Below are 14,654 nucleotides of genomic sequence, written 5' to 3'. Positions count from 1 at the left end.
ACGCAGTCGCCCCGTGCACACATGGCGGCGCACAGTGGACGGCGAGCTGCGAGCGCAAGGCCTGAGCTGGACGCAGGCCAGAGCGGTTGCTGAGGACAGAACGGCGTGGCGCACGCTTGTGAAGACCCTCTGTACCACTGGGGTACCATAGGACAGCAACAACAACAACAAACCTAACATTACAAAGGCGAAAGTTGGTGTACCTAAGTACAGTTCTCCCATATTAATAATGCACATGCAAATCTTCGCAAACTGTCGTATTCCCGGAAACACCCGAATCATTGAATCGTAAGAGCCTTAAACAATGCACTTGGATTTTGCATCTTGTTTGAAAGAAATAGGAGTCAATATCATGTGTACATAATCGAAAACAATTTGGGCTGTCGGCGGCTGTCACCAATCAGTCAAAGGTCCTTGTCAGTCAGTTCTGTGGAAATATGTATAGAGTAGTGATGTAACGAATGTGTGTTTTTGGACATTCGCGAATGCGAATGCGAATATCTGATATCGATATTCGCGAATACGAATGCGAATATTCAGTTTGTGTTCAAATTTGTCGTAATTTGTATGATTTGGTGGCATTCTCGTACTTAACGAGGTACGTTCCGTTCTAGGCGCATTCCGAATCAGACTAACCAATACTAGACGCAGTTTAAAAAAAAGACAGATAGAACGAAAAAAAGGCGTCCCGACAACTGAATAAGTATACCTACACAATTATTCCGCGATCTTGGGGAGAATATCACTCCATGGCTTCTGAACTTGTATTCTGCATTTGTCCTGTCCACCAATATCAAAACAAATTTGAAATTGGCGGCCATTTGTACAAATGAGAGCAACTTCCAATAGGGTGATTACCTACTTTTGGCCCACCTCTATTTCTAAAGTTTTATTACCTACCCAAAAAAACAACCTACTAAATGATAAAGTAAGACTGGTAATGTGATTAAGAGGGTAACTTGTAATAAAAGGTTAGGTATATACGAATGGATTTTGATTATGTTAACGTACCATTATTTTAAAATAGTTTTTTTTATAATAAGCACTGATATTCGCAAAACATTCGCACAAAATTTTGCGAATGCGAATGCGAATGCGAATATCCAAAAATATGCGAATATTCGCGAATGCGAATGCGAATGCGAATATTCGTTACATCACTAGTATAGAGCTTATTACACATCGTTCTTGGCTTTGTTTTCAAATGTGAATTTAATTTCAACTTTAATAAAATTATTGTTGATGACGCCTTATTATGAAACAAATTAAAGAATAAAATATGTCACATTGATAGACTTCACTTTGTAAATAAAGCCACACCCAAAAGACAAGAAAAGTTTGTAATTGTAATATTAATGTGAAATGATCAGTGCTGTAAATACTTTTGAGTTGAGATTTTAAATTTTTAATGTATACCTGTGTTTGAAATACATTTCTTATAATATAAACCTTGTGTTATTCAAACCTTATTTCATTTCTCTTTACATCAGCTTCAGTAAGACACTTGGAAAGAACTGTAACATTTTCGAAGTAAATTTTAATATTATGACAATATTATGAATTATCGAATCAAATTTCGTTACGGATAAATCAATATCTCTTTTAGCACCAAATACATAATTCTACTAAAATTGCATGAAGAAAATGCACTTAACCACTCTAAATAAATGTAGTTTTCTAACGCTCGGGAATACGACCGTTGCCGAACAATGACGAAGATTTCTATGCGCATTATCAATTTTGGGGAACTGTAGTAAGTATGTTGTAAAAGGGCTCGGCTTACCAAGAGGAGAAATATTATTATAATTTTCCTTGAAAATGTTTATGATTTTCCTCAAACCTAACCTCAGAGCTTACGCTCAAAGAAAATATTTTCTCGTACTTTAGATCTTAAAGTACAGGTATAGGTAGCTAATATCTTCTGTATTTTTTCCAATGATACGAAATGCGTCAAATAAATAATATAAGAAATATACATATTTTTTATAATGATCGTAATACTACCTACTTAGTTTAACAAATATTGTTATACAAATATAGGATTGAGGTCGAATCAATTTTATGAAAAAGTGAATAAATAATATTAGTACTTAATTAAGTACTTTTTTTTAAATAACTTAACCATATCTTATGTATGTACACTTGTCCAAAATTTATAATGCACATGCAGATCTGCACATCTGAATCATTAAATCGTAAGAGCCTTAAAAAAACACTTGCATTTCGCACCTTGTTTGAAAGAAATAGGAGTCAATATCATCTGTCACAAAATCGAAAACAACCGATCTGTCAAAGATTTCTATGCGCATTATAAATTTTGGAGCACTGTATGTAATGTATAATCCCAAATTATATGATATATTATCAAGTCTTTGGAGACATGTCATACTCATAAAGTTCATATTTTTCAGTCTTTAACTATTTCCTCTGCGCTCATAATTTTACGCTCGCAGAAGCGATCAAATTAACCAGTGTAACAAAGGAATGCACCAGATATTCTGAAAATCCAATAACTTCTACAAGTACCAAAATTTGGCAACTACCTTTATACGGTTTCCATATATACTATAAAAATACCTAATAGTTATTATACCATTGACCAAGACACTTTAAAATTTTCCATTTAACGCATGAATACTATTGCGAAATCTGTCATTTTATTGACAACGACCACAGATAATATATATTTATTGAGTACACACTTTGGTAAAATGGAACGTACTAGAGACGGGACACATCAAAGTCGACGTTCTGAAATCGATAAAATATTAGAATTTTTTACATTGTATTATAGTAAGTAGGTATATAGTATTTATTACTTACTTTCTCATCAACAGCTTTAAAACAAACTATGATATTTTAATCAGAGTGCATATCCTTTTGTTGTTGGAAAATTTCGGTCTGTTTTTTGTCATTTTGTTTGTTATTTTTGTCAAAATGCCGAGAAAGGCTGTTTTAAACTCGGAATGTCGTGATTTTGTAATTCATTTGAGTTTGGTTGATAGAACAAAAAGAATTATATTACAGGACTGTGACTATTTGGCTCGGATAGATTGTTTGCAAGATGAACTGATCATCAATGTCGGTGTTTAATCTGACACATACAAATTGACCCGTACAAAAATCGATAGGTACAAGTCGATAGAATTTTACTCTCGGACATCTCTAAAACTGCCAAACTCAAAACGTCATGAAAACGTCCCCCATATCATTGGTTCTGGAAAATGGTATAGTTAGTTATGACACTAGCTATGATCGCAGATACGATGGGTTTTGTCCGGGAATTTTAATAAGACCTGACCTTCTCCCTTTCGGCCATTTTTAAGCAATCTGTAGTTTATCGGATTGTATTACGGAAACAACAACGGCTTTAAAACCGAGAGATACATTCCCAATTCACGTGTCTAATTATCAATATGGGTGTCGATTGATGGTTATGGAAATCTGTCACCATTATAATATAACCCTCAGGTATTTCATTTTATTTCGGAATTCCCATAATACGGGGAAGCGCTTAGAGTTAGGCAGTGCGAAGCACGCGCGAAAAACTAGTTCAGAAATATAGTGAACATACAATACATGATAACGAGCTTATAGGTATATTAAAGTTATTTTTCATAAAAATATACGTCTGATTACTTCTTTTGAATCTCTGATTGCAGAGAAAAAAACCTAAAGAACGCTCACGCAGCCTTGTATCTAGAGCGAAATAAACTACTTATTCCGTAAGGAATAATTTATTTACCCTTCGATTTTAATTTCCTGAGATTGCTTTTTCTAGAAAAATTATAGGTATACCTATAGCAATAATATTTTTAAAATACCGCCTCCCACATTTCAATCAGAGTCGCTTCAAGGAAAAACGGAATGAAGCAATTATATGTAGTTATTGCACAAAAAATACAATCATTGGTGCACGTGAAACCACACAGGTACAAATATTGTAATGTGGTAGACATAGCTAATTAACTACGTCGCAGGTACATACTGAATATTGATAAACAATTATTGGGCCTCCTGTATGTGAGTAGATAACTTTAACTACTTACAGATATTACATTGATTGTATTAATAAATGATTAACCTTTTTGGAGCACAATGTACCTACTACTTTAAATTAAACCGGTCAAGTCAATAATTTTCAACTACTACTTAGTACGGGAAAGTCAAGACATTCGAATATATATACTTATAGCAGATCTTAGTAATCAAGTCATCGAATTAAGCGATAACAAGAAACCTACATTTCTTGAAACATTAATCTTAATCAAAGTAAAACTAACCCAGAAGTAAGAAAATATGTATATGCATCAGATCAGAGAAGAAACCTTTCTCAGCGATGAAGATTCAAACCTTCTAATCAACCTTGGAACAAAAGTAGACTCAAAGGATGGGGTAGTTTCAGAAAAGATTGTACGTTTGTATGTACGTAGTACTGCGCCTCGGATGAGAGACAAAGGGCCATTGTGTTGTTTGTAACTGAGAGGTCACATCCACATCACAATAGTACCAAGAATACAAACCCGAGTGTTTTACTGGTTTCCAGCCAATTAAGGCTGTAGTTATGTAAATATAGAGGCAGGTATATAGTAGTGTATAGTATACGAGTACGTTTCAAAACGTTTGTATCTCACTATTATGAAAGTTAAATTGTATCAAAGCGTTTTAGAAATACTCGTAACAATGTGGTTGTCCTTGTTTATCTCCATTTTACAGAAGTATTTCGAATATGTGCTACACGTAAATAACTTTGTCCAGAATGATGAGTATGCAGTATACTCGTGCAACCTTTATGATTATTTATTTTTCACTGCCTGTGTACAAATACGATAAAAATGATAAAATAGAATAAGTATTTTAAGAAACAAGTAAATGTTGGTACGTCGTATATTTAGGGCCGGCTTTTTTATCCGTATTCCTAGATTAGTAAGTCGATCTATTCCATTAAATAATATAGGACGAGGTCGGTGCCTCCCAGTAGATAATTACGAACAGTGTGTGTGTGTGTTTTTTTTATTCATAGGTACCTTAATGTCTCGGAAGTGATGGGGGTAGGTTCGACAGCTGTCTGTGGCGGCCTCACGGTGTTGAAGAGTTGCTGAACAGCCGAATTGGTCTTCGGCAGCTGACTGGCTGGCACCGGCGGTGTTTCTATCCTGTAGGCAATACGATATCATAACTGAACTGTATTAGAATCTTTGAAAAGATTAAACAATTTTTCGAGTTTTATTTATATAGTAATTGCTATTGTAAAGAGCGATTCAATTATTCTAATCTATCAATGGCTGACCCGGGGAATAAAAATATTCGTCACAACCGTAATAATATACTATTACGGTTGTGACGAATATTTTTTTTTCCCGTTACCGTGGGAACACGTTACTAGGCTGAACAATGGGGCTACCCATTGCACTGAAGATAATATTATCTAAGATCAAAGTAAGAAAATAGGATAAAATGAAGTGATTCGATAAAACACGACGCCTCAATGTTAATCAATGTTTCTCCCAACACCTATCACTTAGGTGCGTAGCATCGGTGCTTAATATGTTTAGCACCTTGTTGGCTCGTACGGTACAGCTTTCAGGCTTCAGCAAAATATTATTATACCGAAGCCTGAAAGCTGTAGGCCTTAAATTATTCTTAGAAATGTACTTTTCTGTTATTGTTGTAAATAATATCTTGTCATTTGTTTCATGGTTATATTGGTTATAATCCGTTTTAGGAAATAATCAAAACTTGTACAACTCATGGATGACAGCCGCCGCTCACCCCTACCACACAGGATTTAACAAGAGTAAACTAATTTTGTGTAACAAGTTTTGGAACAAAAATAAATTGCTATCAATGAATTGGGTATTTCTTCGAAATGTCATTCTTCGTCTGATTCATATGGCCAATTTTATTTTTTATTTTTAGCTTTTAAACATAAGTTTATATGAAAAAAGAGATAGTAAATAGGTTATTTATGAATGAGGCACTCATTTTTATTAAGTAGTTTTTGAGATATCAGCACTCAAACTTTTTGGGACCATATGAATCAGAATTTTCGACATATGAATCAGAAACAGAAATAAAAATACAATATTTATAATCAAATTGGCATATATTAAAAAAAAACCTTTCGGACATCTCGTATTTATCAAAATTATCATCATTGATCATATTGCTCCAGGTGCAATTCAACATTTTTTATCTGTACTTAATACAATAATACAAAAATAAATTTTAGAGTACTTAACTATAACCATTTAAAGTAAAAACCTACTCTTATTAATTTAACAAATCAGTCTTAACAATCACTTTTAACTGTAGGTCTATATTGAAAGAACACAAATTAGTTAATTTATTACTAACATGAAAATAACACTACTAACACTTTGATCCATGCTGGTTAAAAATAAATAAATTATTATTATTAAGTATAACAAAACAACATGGATATATACCTATTTATAAATTTGCATTGATCATCTAACGTAAACAAAAATACTTACTCCAATAATTTACTATTGTATATTATATCAGTTTAATACAATACGATACAATACAATACTCTTTATTTGCACCAAAATAGCACAACATACAAAATAAAAACTTAAAAAATAAAAACAGTACAAACAGGCGGCCTTATTGCTTATAGCAATCTCTACCAGACAACCTTTGGATGGAAGAGAGTTATAAAAAATAGAAATAGAATTAGAGGTAGCTGGGGTGCAAGTGTATAATACACTACTTAAACACTACATACACTAAATAAATAACTAAATAAATAAATATAGCAAGAAAATAAGTAAATAAATACATAATATATATTATTATACCTATACTTACATACAATAATACATAATGATATACAGCAATAATATATTCAACTAAGGCAGTGAATTTAGGTAGTGCCGCTTAACCCTTTCTTTGAAGGAAGCTGCAGAAAGTGCACGTCTTATGTCCTCAGGAAGAGCATTCCACAGCAGTACAGTTGTCACTGTGAAGGAATCGCCGTAAAAACGGCCGGTTTTGTGCGGTCAATCATTCTTACTTATTACTAAGTTACACTTAACAATCACGGACATATTTATTACTAAAAATAATGGTAACAGAGATCAATCAAATGACATAAATCATGTAACATTAACAAAATACTAATGTCAAAGAAAAAAAAATCAAATGAATAATTATTCTTAATTTTAGCTTAATTAACAATCACGCATAGTTTTAATTATCAAGAAGTAACAAAAATATTTTTTTCTCTAATTAAGTTGCATTAATTTCGTGTATAAACAATTTAACATTGATAAAAAAATACTCTAAACAAGTTTAGCATGTTTAACAAGTATAGTCAATATAAAGTAGGTACTAGAAGAAAAAAATTCTTGGCTGCTTGCAAGGGATCCAGCTGTTTCCGAGATGACGAGGTCTAGAACTTTTGGACGAAGATGCAGTAATCTCATCCTTTCCGATTGAAATTCTTTTCTCCGTCTATCAAATTGGGGCTTTTTGAATACGAAAATGTTCTCATCATCAGAATCTGACAGATCATCCACGGTATAGATAGAGAGTCGATAGGACATCACTGGTGAATTCTGGCGTTATTATATTTTCATCGATTGACGAAGTCTCAGCCCAAAAGCTATCGTCATCGGGAAGATCGAGGTCTTGCTGGGCTGTTTCTGATTCTTTTCCGGACTGAGTTTTGTGATTACCAGATATACGACTACATCAAAGAAGAGCATGTAGTCTTTTTAGATTTCTCCTTTCTTTTATTTATGGACTCTTCTACATTACTTTGTTCTTTAGTAATGTCTTCTATGGTATAAAAACCGATATGTTGACCATGCGGACATTGAATAGCTTCTTTAGAACAATTGTCCAAGCCACAGCTAAGTTCACGCATAGCTAAAGTTTGAAGTTGATTGGAACTCCACACAACCTGATGTGTTTTCATGGTCCCGCGAAATTCCTTCAAATTTTTATGGGAACTAACATATCTTTCTCTAGTATGGCGGAACCATTGACTTCTTCTATAATAACTCCTGGACAACGTTCATTTAGGTGTCTGATTAGAGTAGCAATGTTTGGAATGTCATTCCCTCTTGCAACAATTTGATCAGCAGTTCGCTTTGAAACTCCTCCATAAGGAGCCCCTTTCCTGTGTCCTTTTTCGGAATAATTCCACACTAACAATTGCAAACTTGGAAAATACCAGTGCATTTTTGCCATAATGTAAAACATTTTGCGATTACGATATTGTGCTGATGGTGAATCCGAAATAAATTGAAATACCGTTACAGCTGGCACTTCCTTTTCAAGAAATCGAAGTATTGGATGTAAATGTTTCTATATTGCGGTAGCGTTATGGCGTAAACATTCACTCATCGTACAATATGACTTTTTACACAGTTTTCCATCTTTGATGTAATAAATGACGGAGGTGTGTAATGTTACCTGTTGCCTGGAACTGCCAAAGTGGAATGACTGGATCTCAGCGGCGTATTTAGTATTGTAATTTTCACTAAAATCGCAATGTATGATGCACTCTTCTGGCTTCAGGTTTTGTTTAAAATTTTTTATATAATCATATTGTGCAAAAATATTTCCACAGTCCCGCATATAGGGTAGTAACAGTTTTTCAAAATGCTCGATTATATCCTTCGGATACGCTACAACTTTTTCCTTAACCGTTTGAAGCGTAACTTTTTCTTATCCATCCTTCATGTAAGTTTTCTTCACTTTGCTCCAAAACCAATAATATGTTTCTTTGCTATTGTCAAATTCTTTATAATTTATAAAGTTATTTTTACATCTTTCACAGCCAGACAGGACACGTTCCTAGGATCACAGCACAGTGCTTGTAGAATCTCACTTACAGATTTCTCTTCAATCAGATAATTATTCCGTAGAGCCTGTATAACTAATTCCATATTTTCGTGATCTTTACATAGACACGTTTCACGAATGTTGACGTTTGGTATGCGTATCCAAAATGGTCGAAACTTGCAAAATGAGCTGTAGCTTATTTTATATTGAGGATTGGTTTCAAGATATTTTTTGTGAAGACTCAGCAAGCTGTCGTTAAGATATCTCTCTGCTTCTTTATTTTTCCTTTTGTCACAAATTCTTTTTTTCCCGCACGTATTCTACTATTTTCATCTTCTTCAAAATATCTTATAACATTTTCTTTTATTCCGGTAGCTAAGGGTTCAACCTCCAACTGTATTTTTCCTATTCCAGATATCTTGTTTTTTGTTTTATCTACGCCTGTTACTTGTTTATTGTATTTTTGTAATCTTTTTAACTTTTTTCTATAACATTCATTAGCCCTTTTCAGTTCGAGAATTTTCTGATCTTTTAAATGTAGTTCTCTGTTGTATCTGTATCAATACTTACGTAAAATATGTTTCCATGGTGATTTCTTCTTCATAGATGTTTCTCGTACGGTTTTCCTGTTAACTATTGGGCTGTTGACACGACGTGGGGTCGATGCGATGCTTGTTTGTGGGCTGATGACACGACGTGGAGATGAAGCGATGCTTGTTTGTGGGCTGATGACACGACGTGGAGATGATGCGATGCTTGTTTGCGGGCTGATGACACTTAGTGGGGACGATACGTTGCTTGTTTGCGGGCTGATGACACGCTGTGGAGACGATGCGATGCTTGTTAGTGTCCTCGGTGAATCTAATATCACACTAGCTGGTGAAGGCGAATTTATTATTCTCGACGAGGCATCAGTTTCGCATGAAATCAAATTAAGGGCCTTCATTTTTCTTGTTGCGGTTCTTGTGCGTAAAGAAAGTGGCGAAGAACTAGGACCTTCATTAGATCTAGGTAATATTACAGCTTCTTGCGTTGTTTCACAATTTTCTTTTGGTTCATTTTCATCAATATAATTTTCTTCTGCCTTATTTTCATGAATGAAAATTTCTTCTTGCTTATTTCTATTAATTGTATTTTCTTCAACACATTTTTCTTTTTTAAAGTGTTTTTTAGAGCTGATTCTACTTTTCATTTGAGCTTCTTTTCGTTCAATAGTTGGAAATTCTTAATTGATTTGATTTTTCCTTCTTTCTTTCGTTTTAAATATAATTCTTTCATTTTTTGGTTCTACACCGCGTATTTTTCAGGATCTTTACGTATATTTTCCATTCTTCTACGTTCTGAGAGCCTTTTTTCACCTTTTTCAGTTTCGTTACTTTGTGGCATTTTATTTTACTGCAATATAAAACTAACAGAAACTTTTAATTATAAAGAGGTTAAAAATACTTGATCCGGTCAGGGACAGAACGTGAGCCCTTCAGCGCTCAAGTTTCAGAAGTAATCAATGCAACATTCAGCCGTCAACAGAAAAAATTGTACATATTGTGATTCATATAGTCTTTTAACCATATGAATCAGATGCATATGAATCAGAATTTAACACATAATCACACAAAACTCATCATTTATACGGACCTCAGTATCATATTTTTTCCTTAACTTAGTATGGTATATAAAAACTATTTATTTTATTGTATGCGCCATATGAATCAGAGAACTACCTGAACCAAGGGAATATGAATCAGACATTTACCTTCGTATCACCGGGATCGAGCTGCTGATGCGTTGCACTACTGGCTCCCCCCGCGCGGACCCCCACCCTCTCACTGTCAATAGCTGTCCAAGTACGGTCAGTCGTAGCGTCCAGAATAAGAATCAGCGTTAAGCGCCGGACACTTCTTAATTATTATTTTTAAAACATACTAACATAGTAAACAGTAATTCGTATTTTTTTTGTAAAAGCCCAATTCATTGCCTTTCTATATCTTTTTAATTGATTTAAATAAATCGAAGGCAAAATGAGATATTGACCATTTTGTTCCTCAAGCTGGCTAACGGACGCCCTATATGAATCAGAAGAACACACTTCAAAGTTTTTTTTTCGGTACTGAAACAGCATTTACTGAAAAAATAAGATTGGTTACAAATAGAGATAGTGCTAGACTGTATTGAAAAAAAAATACGTGCCATTATCTTAATTGGTTAAAGAAATATCCTCAACGCCGCGCCGTCGAAAATTCAGTCCCTGAAGAATCACCCAATAACTGTTCACTATTGTTATTCTCAAAATAAAAAAAGCAGTAAGACAAGTAATTGTGAAATTGTGCGGATGACTGCAAAGCGGGGCCAGCGAGGGTAGGTATCACTTAGCGGTGGAATTCCACAGCGCTCAACTCAACTATGTTCCGATAGAACTGAAAGCAAAATCGCAGCAGTATTATAACTTTGAGTTACAATACATTTTGTATCAGGACTGCAGTAGAAGCAAAGTAAAAGTTGTTAGAAGATGTTAATGCTATGGCCAGTTCCTGAACTGGACGACCTCCTTTGTACGGATTCATCCTTTGCCTGCGCCGCAAAAAAATTATAAATCATCGCAGCTTAAAAATATGCTATATGAATTTAAAATCCGATATGAAACTACGTTTTCAAAGGCAGAAAACCCATATAGCTACAAATAAACTTATAAGAACTTAACGCTCTTTTTCAGTCGAGCGGGAGTAATAATGTTCTAATTACTTTTCTTTAGCGTCCAATTAACGTAGACATCAGAGGACCCAGTTTGATGCCACGGTCTAGTTAATAGCAATTAATAGCTTCATGGATAAAACATCTACACTAGACTACAAAAACAGGCCAAGTGCGAGTGGGATTCACGTACAAAGAAACTTAAAATTTAAGTATCATTGTGAAATTGGAAGTTTGTTACGTGACAGCTTACTAATTTATTTTTTTCTTCAATCTGAAGTTTTTGATAGTATAACTATCCAAACTTCATTGTTCTAGATTAACTATGAATTTAAATTTACGAATAACAAAGAGATCCGTGTAGGGTACCGTTTTTAACTTTTGAGGTACGGAACCCTAAAATAATTACTAATTACACTTTTAAACAATAAATGTTATCAATGATCGAGCAACTTTATGGGATCAACTTTATATCGCAAAAAAATATCAGCTGCATACTAAACGTACTTCACCAAAATGTATGGATCAGTAAATATATTTCACGATTTCAGAGTTGCTACTGCCACGGTTGTACATAATGCTCACTTCATTGGATTAAAAGTTCCGGGTTGTAGAAAATCTTTTTTGCCAATAGCAGCGCAAACGAAGAGAAAATATGTGAATCGACAGTTATCCTCGGATTGCAATTTACCCCTGCCCTGGAATTTTTTTACTATTTCACAGCACTTTTCAGCCATGCCAATTAATAGTTCATTGTCTAGTAATTAATAGTAAGTATCTTGGACAAGTTCAAAGTATGAACTAACGCATAATCATAGTTTCTATGATTACGTCTTTGTAGAATATCAACGGAAGCTTCTTATGTTGGCCGGTTTGTCAATTGTAAACTTGTTCATTCGGAATCTAGTCCAATGTACTCGTATCAATATTTAAGTTGGTATTCGAGTAGGTGAGTCCAAGGTATTCATCGGTGTGGTGGTTATGGTCAGGTACATCCAAGGGGTTAAAAATTCAATTGATTATTTGGTGGCATCATTTTTATTTGTTACACAGTCAACAGTTTTTTTTCACCTTACACGCAGTAAAGGTTTTCCTTCCTTCATTTCCTACCGTTTGTAAGTTACTCTACGATTTCCTACCCCTGCTTGCCCAATTTACATCAGTATTTGATGGATTTGATCTTGTGCTTTGTAAATTTAATTTATGTAATGTACAGATAACAATAACACTGACAAACCGTAGAAAGCCAAAATCTGTACATAGCATAATAAAGCCGGACGTTGGAAGACAACGGAATAACTTTGAGAAATGACTGTTCCCGTTTCCTTCTCTCGCTATCGATGCTCGACTCGTTGGCAGAACCAATCATAATTCCTGTTCATAATTAATTCCAACTCCAATATTCTACAATGCTCCGCATTTTGCTCAGTCATTGCAGAATTGTTAATTAGCTTTTAATCGACCACAATAAAGTACCAATTTGCTATTTTACCCCACTGCCGAAGGAGGAGGGTAATGTTTTTCGATGTCGATGTATGTTTGTCTGTTTCTTTGTTCCCTCCTGTAGCCTAAACGGCTTGATAGATTTTATTTAATGTATGCGGTATCGTTAGAAGCGTATTGATAGCGCGATGGTTATAGGCTATGTGACGTTACATTAAAATGTACATAGTGCCCTCTAGAGGACATAACGTGATGATCGAAAAAATAATATTTTTCCAACTATGTCGTGTGGGGTATCAAATGAAAGAGCTTTATTTGAACATTACAAAAATATGCATATTGTAGGTATTTGAATAACAACACCAAAATTATTGAAATAAAAAATGTTCATGAACTAAAACCCGACTACTGACGTAAAATTTCATAAAATAAAAACAACTAAAAAGTTACAAATAAAAAAATATAACTATAAACAAACAAAAAACCCGACTGCACGCTAAAAAGATGAAAACAAGTCCCAATGTTAATGGAAAGTATCGCAGGCGGGGACCAACTTGACCGCCACACAAGGCCGTTTTCTAAGTAACATTCACCTAAATGGTGAACCCTCTGCTGGTCCCCGCCTACGATACTTCCCATTAACATTGGGACTTGTTTTCATCTTTTAAGCGTGCATTCGGGTTTTTTGTTTGTTTATAATTATATTTTTTTATAGAAAGATAAATAATTTATTTACGGACGGTTGAGATATTCTGAACTAAGGATGCAAAATGAATGATAGAACCTTTTTATCTTATTATAAATATACATAGCTATTTATTAATATTGTAGTAACTCTTAGCTAAATTCATACATAAGTTTTAAGGTTACGAACGGGTAAACATAAAAAGTTAGTTTTTCTCAGTGATTATTTATCATCATCAGTATCAATAGTTACCCGGTAAAAAAAGGAAACTTACTTTCAGTTGACATAAATAAAGCAAAGTGGGCAAGATGTTCAGAAAATATCAATGAGGAACACATTATTTATTTATAATTATTATACAATACATGATAAAATATTAATCCCTAACTAAAACTAACTAATATAAAATTAAAATTAAACTAAAAAGAAGATGCTGGCCAGATCGCTGCCACTGTCGGGTAGGGTACCCAAGACGCTGGCCGCGTTACCTCGCTGTATGGCGATGCTTATCCTTTGAGCGAGGTACGAGCCAGCCCTAGGGTCCCTTGTGACTTCTTTGAGCCTGCTGCCAATTTCTTTTAGCAGCCGACGCGCCTCCGGTCCCCACGGCCCTAGGGTTTCGACTCCGAAAGGCACAAACATGTACCCCTCTCCTAGGGATGCATATTTGCGGCCTTTCATCGTTTCCGCCCGCCCGGCCGCAGCGCCAGCCTCTGTGGAGGTAGATGGAAGATGGGACGGTGCTAGTGTGTCCACGCATGTTGCGTCCTACACCAGCAGCCGGCCCCTCTTCCATGGCACTAGACTCATGCCGTCGGGTCTCTTGCCATCGTCCCGCATGATCCCGCTTGGCTCTAAGGTAGCGGGAACGTTTGCACTGGCAAGGGCCCGGCGGATGGTGTCATTAAGTGCGGCATGGCGCGCTATGCGCCCGGCACTGCGGCCACACGATAGGCCGTGGTGGCCGCGGCGGTCGGCATGTTCCCCACAGCGGCAGCGATGGGGCTCATTCGTTTGAAGC

At 35.1% G+C, this 14,654-nt stretch overlaps 1 protein-coding gene and 1 pseudogene across 2 annotated transcripts in view; both read right to left on the bottom strand.

Moving 5' to 3' along the window:
- Nucleotides 1–14,654, bottom strand: part of LOC105380641 — a 100,748-nt gene that overhangs the window by 38,480 nt on the left and 47,614 nt on the right. For both annotated transcript variants that reach the window (XM_038121844.2, XM_038121843.2), the window contains exon 6: nucleotides 5,028–5,156. In XM_038121844.2, coding sequence (XP_037977772.2) covers nucleotides 5,028–5,156 — 129 coding nt within the window. The remainder of the gene's footprint in view (nucleotides 1–5,027; nucleotides 5,157–14,654) is intronic.
- Nucleotides 7,995–10,586, bottom strand: LOC125491160 (annotated as a pseudogene).

The sequence above is a fragment of the Plutella xylostella genome, chromosome Z (assembly GCF_932276165.1).
Source record: "Plutella xylostella chromosome Z, ilPluXylo3.1, whole genome shotgun sequence".
Taxonomy (NCBI): Eukaryota; Metazoa; Arthropoda; class Insecta; order Lepidoptera; family Plutellidae; genus Plutella; species Plutella xylostella.
This window is presented reverse-complemented; position numbering and strand designations above follow the sequence as displayed.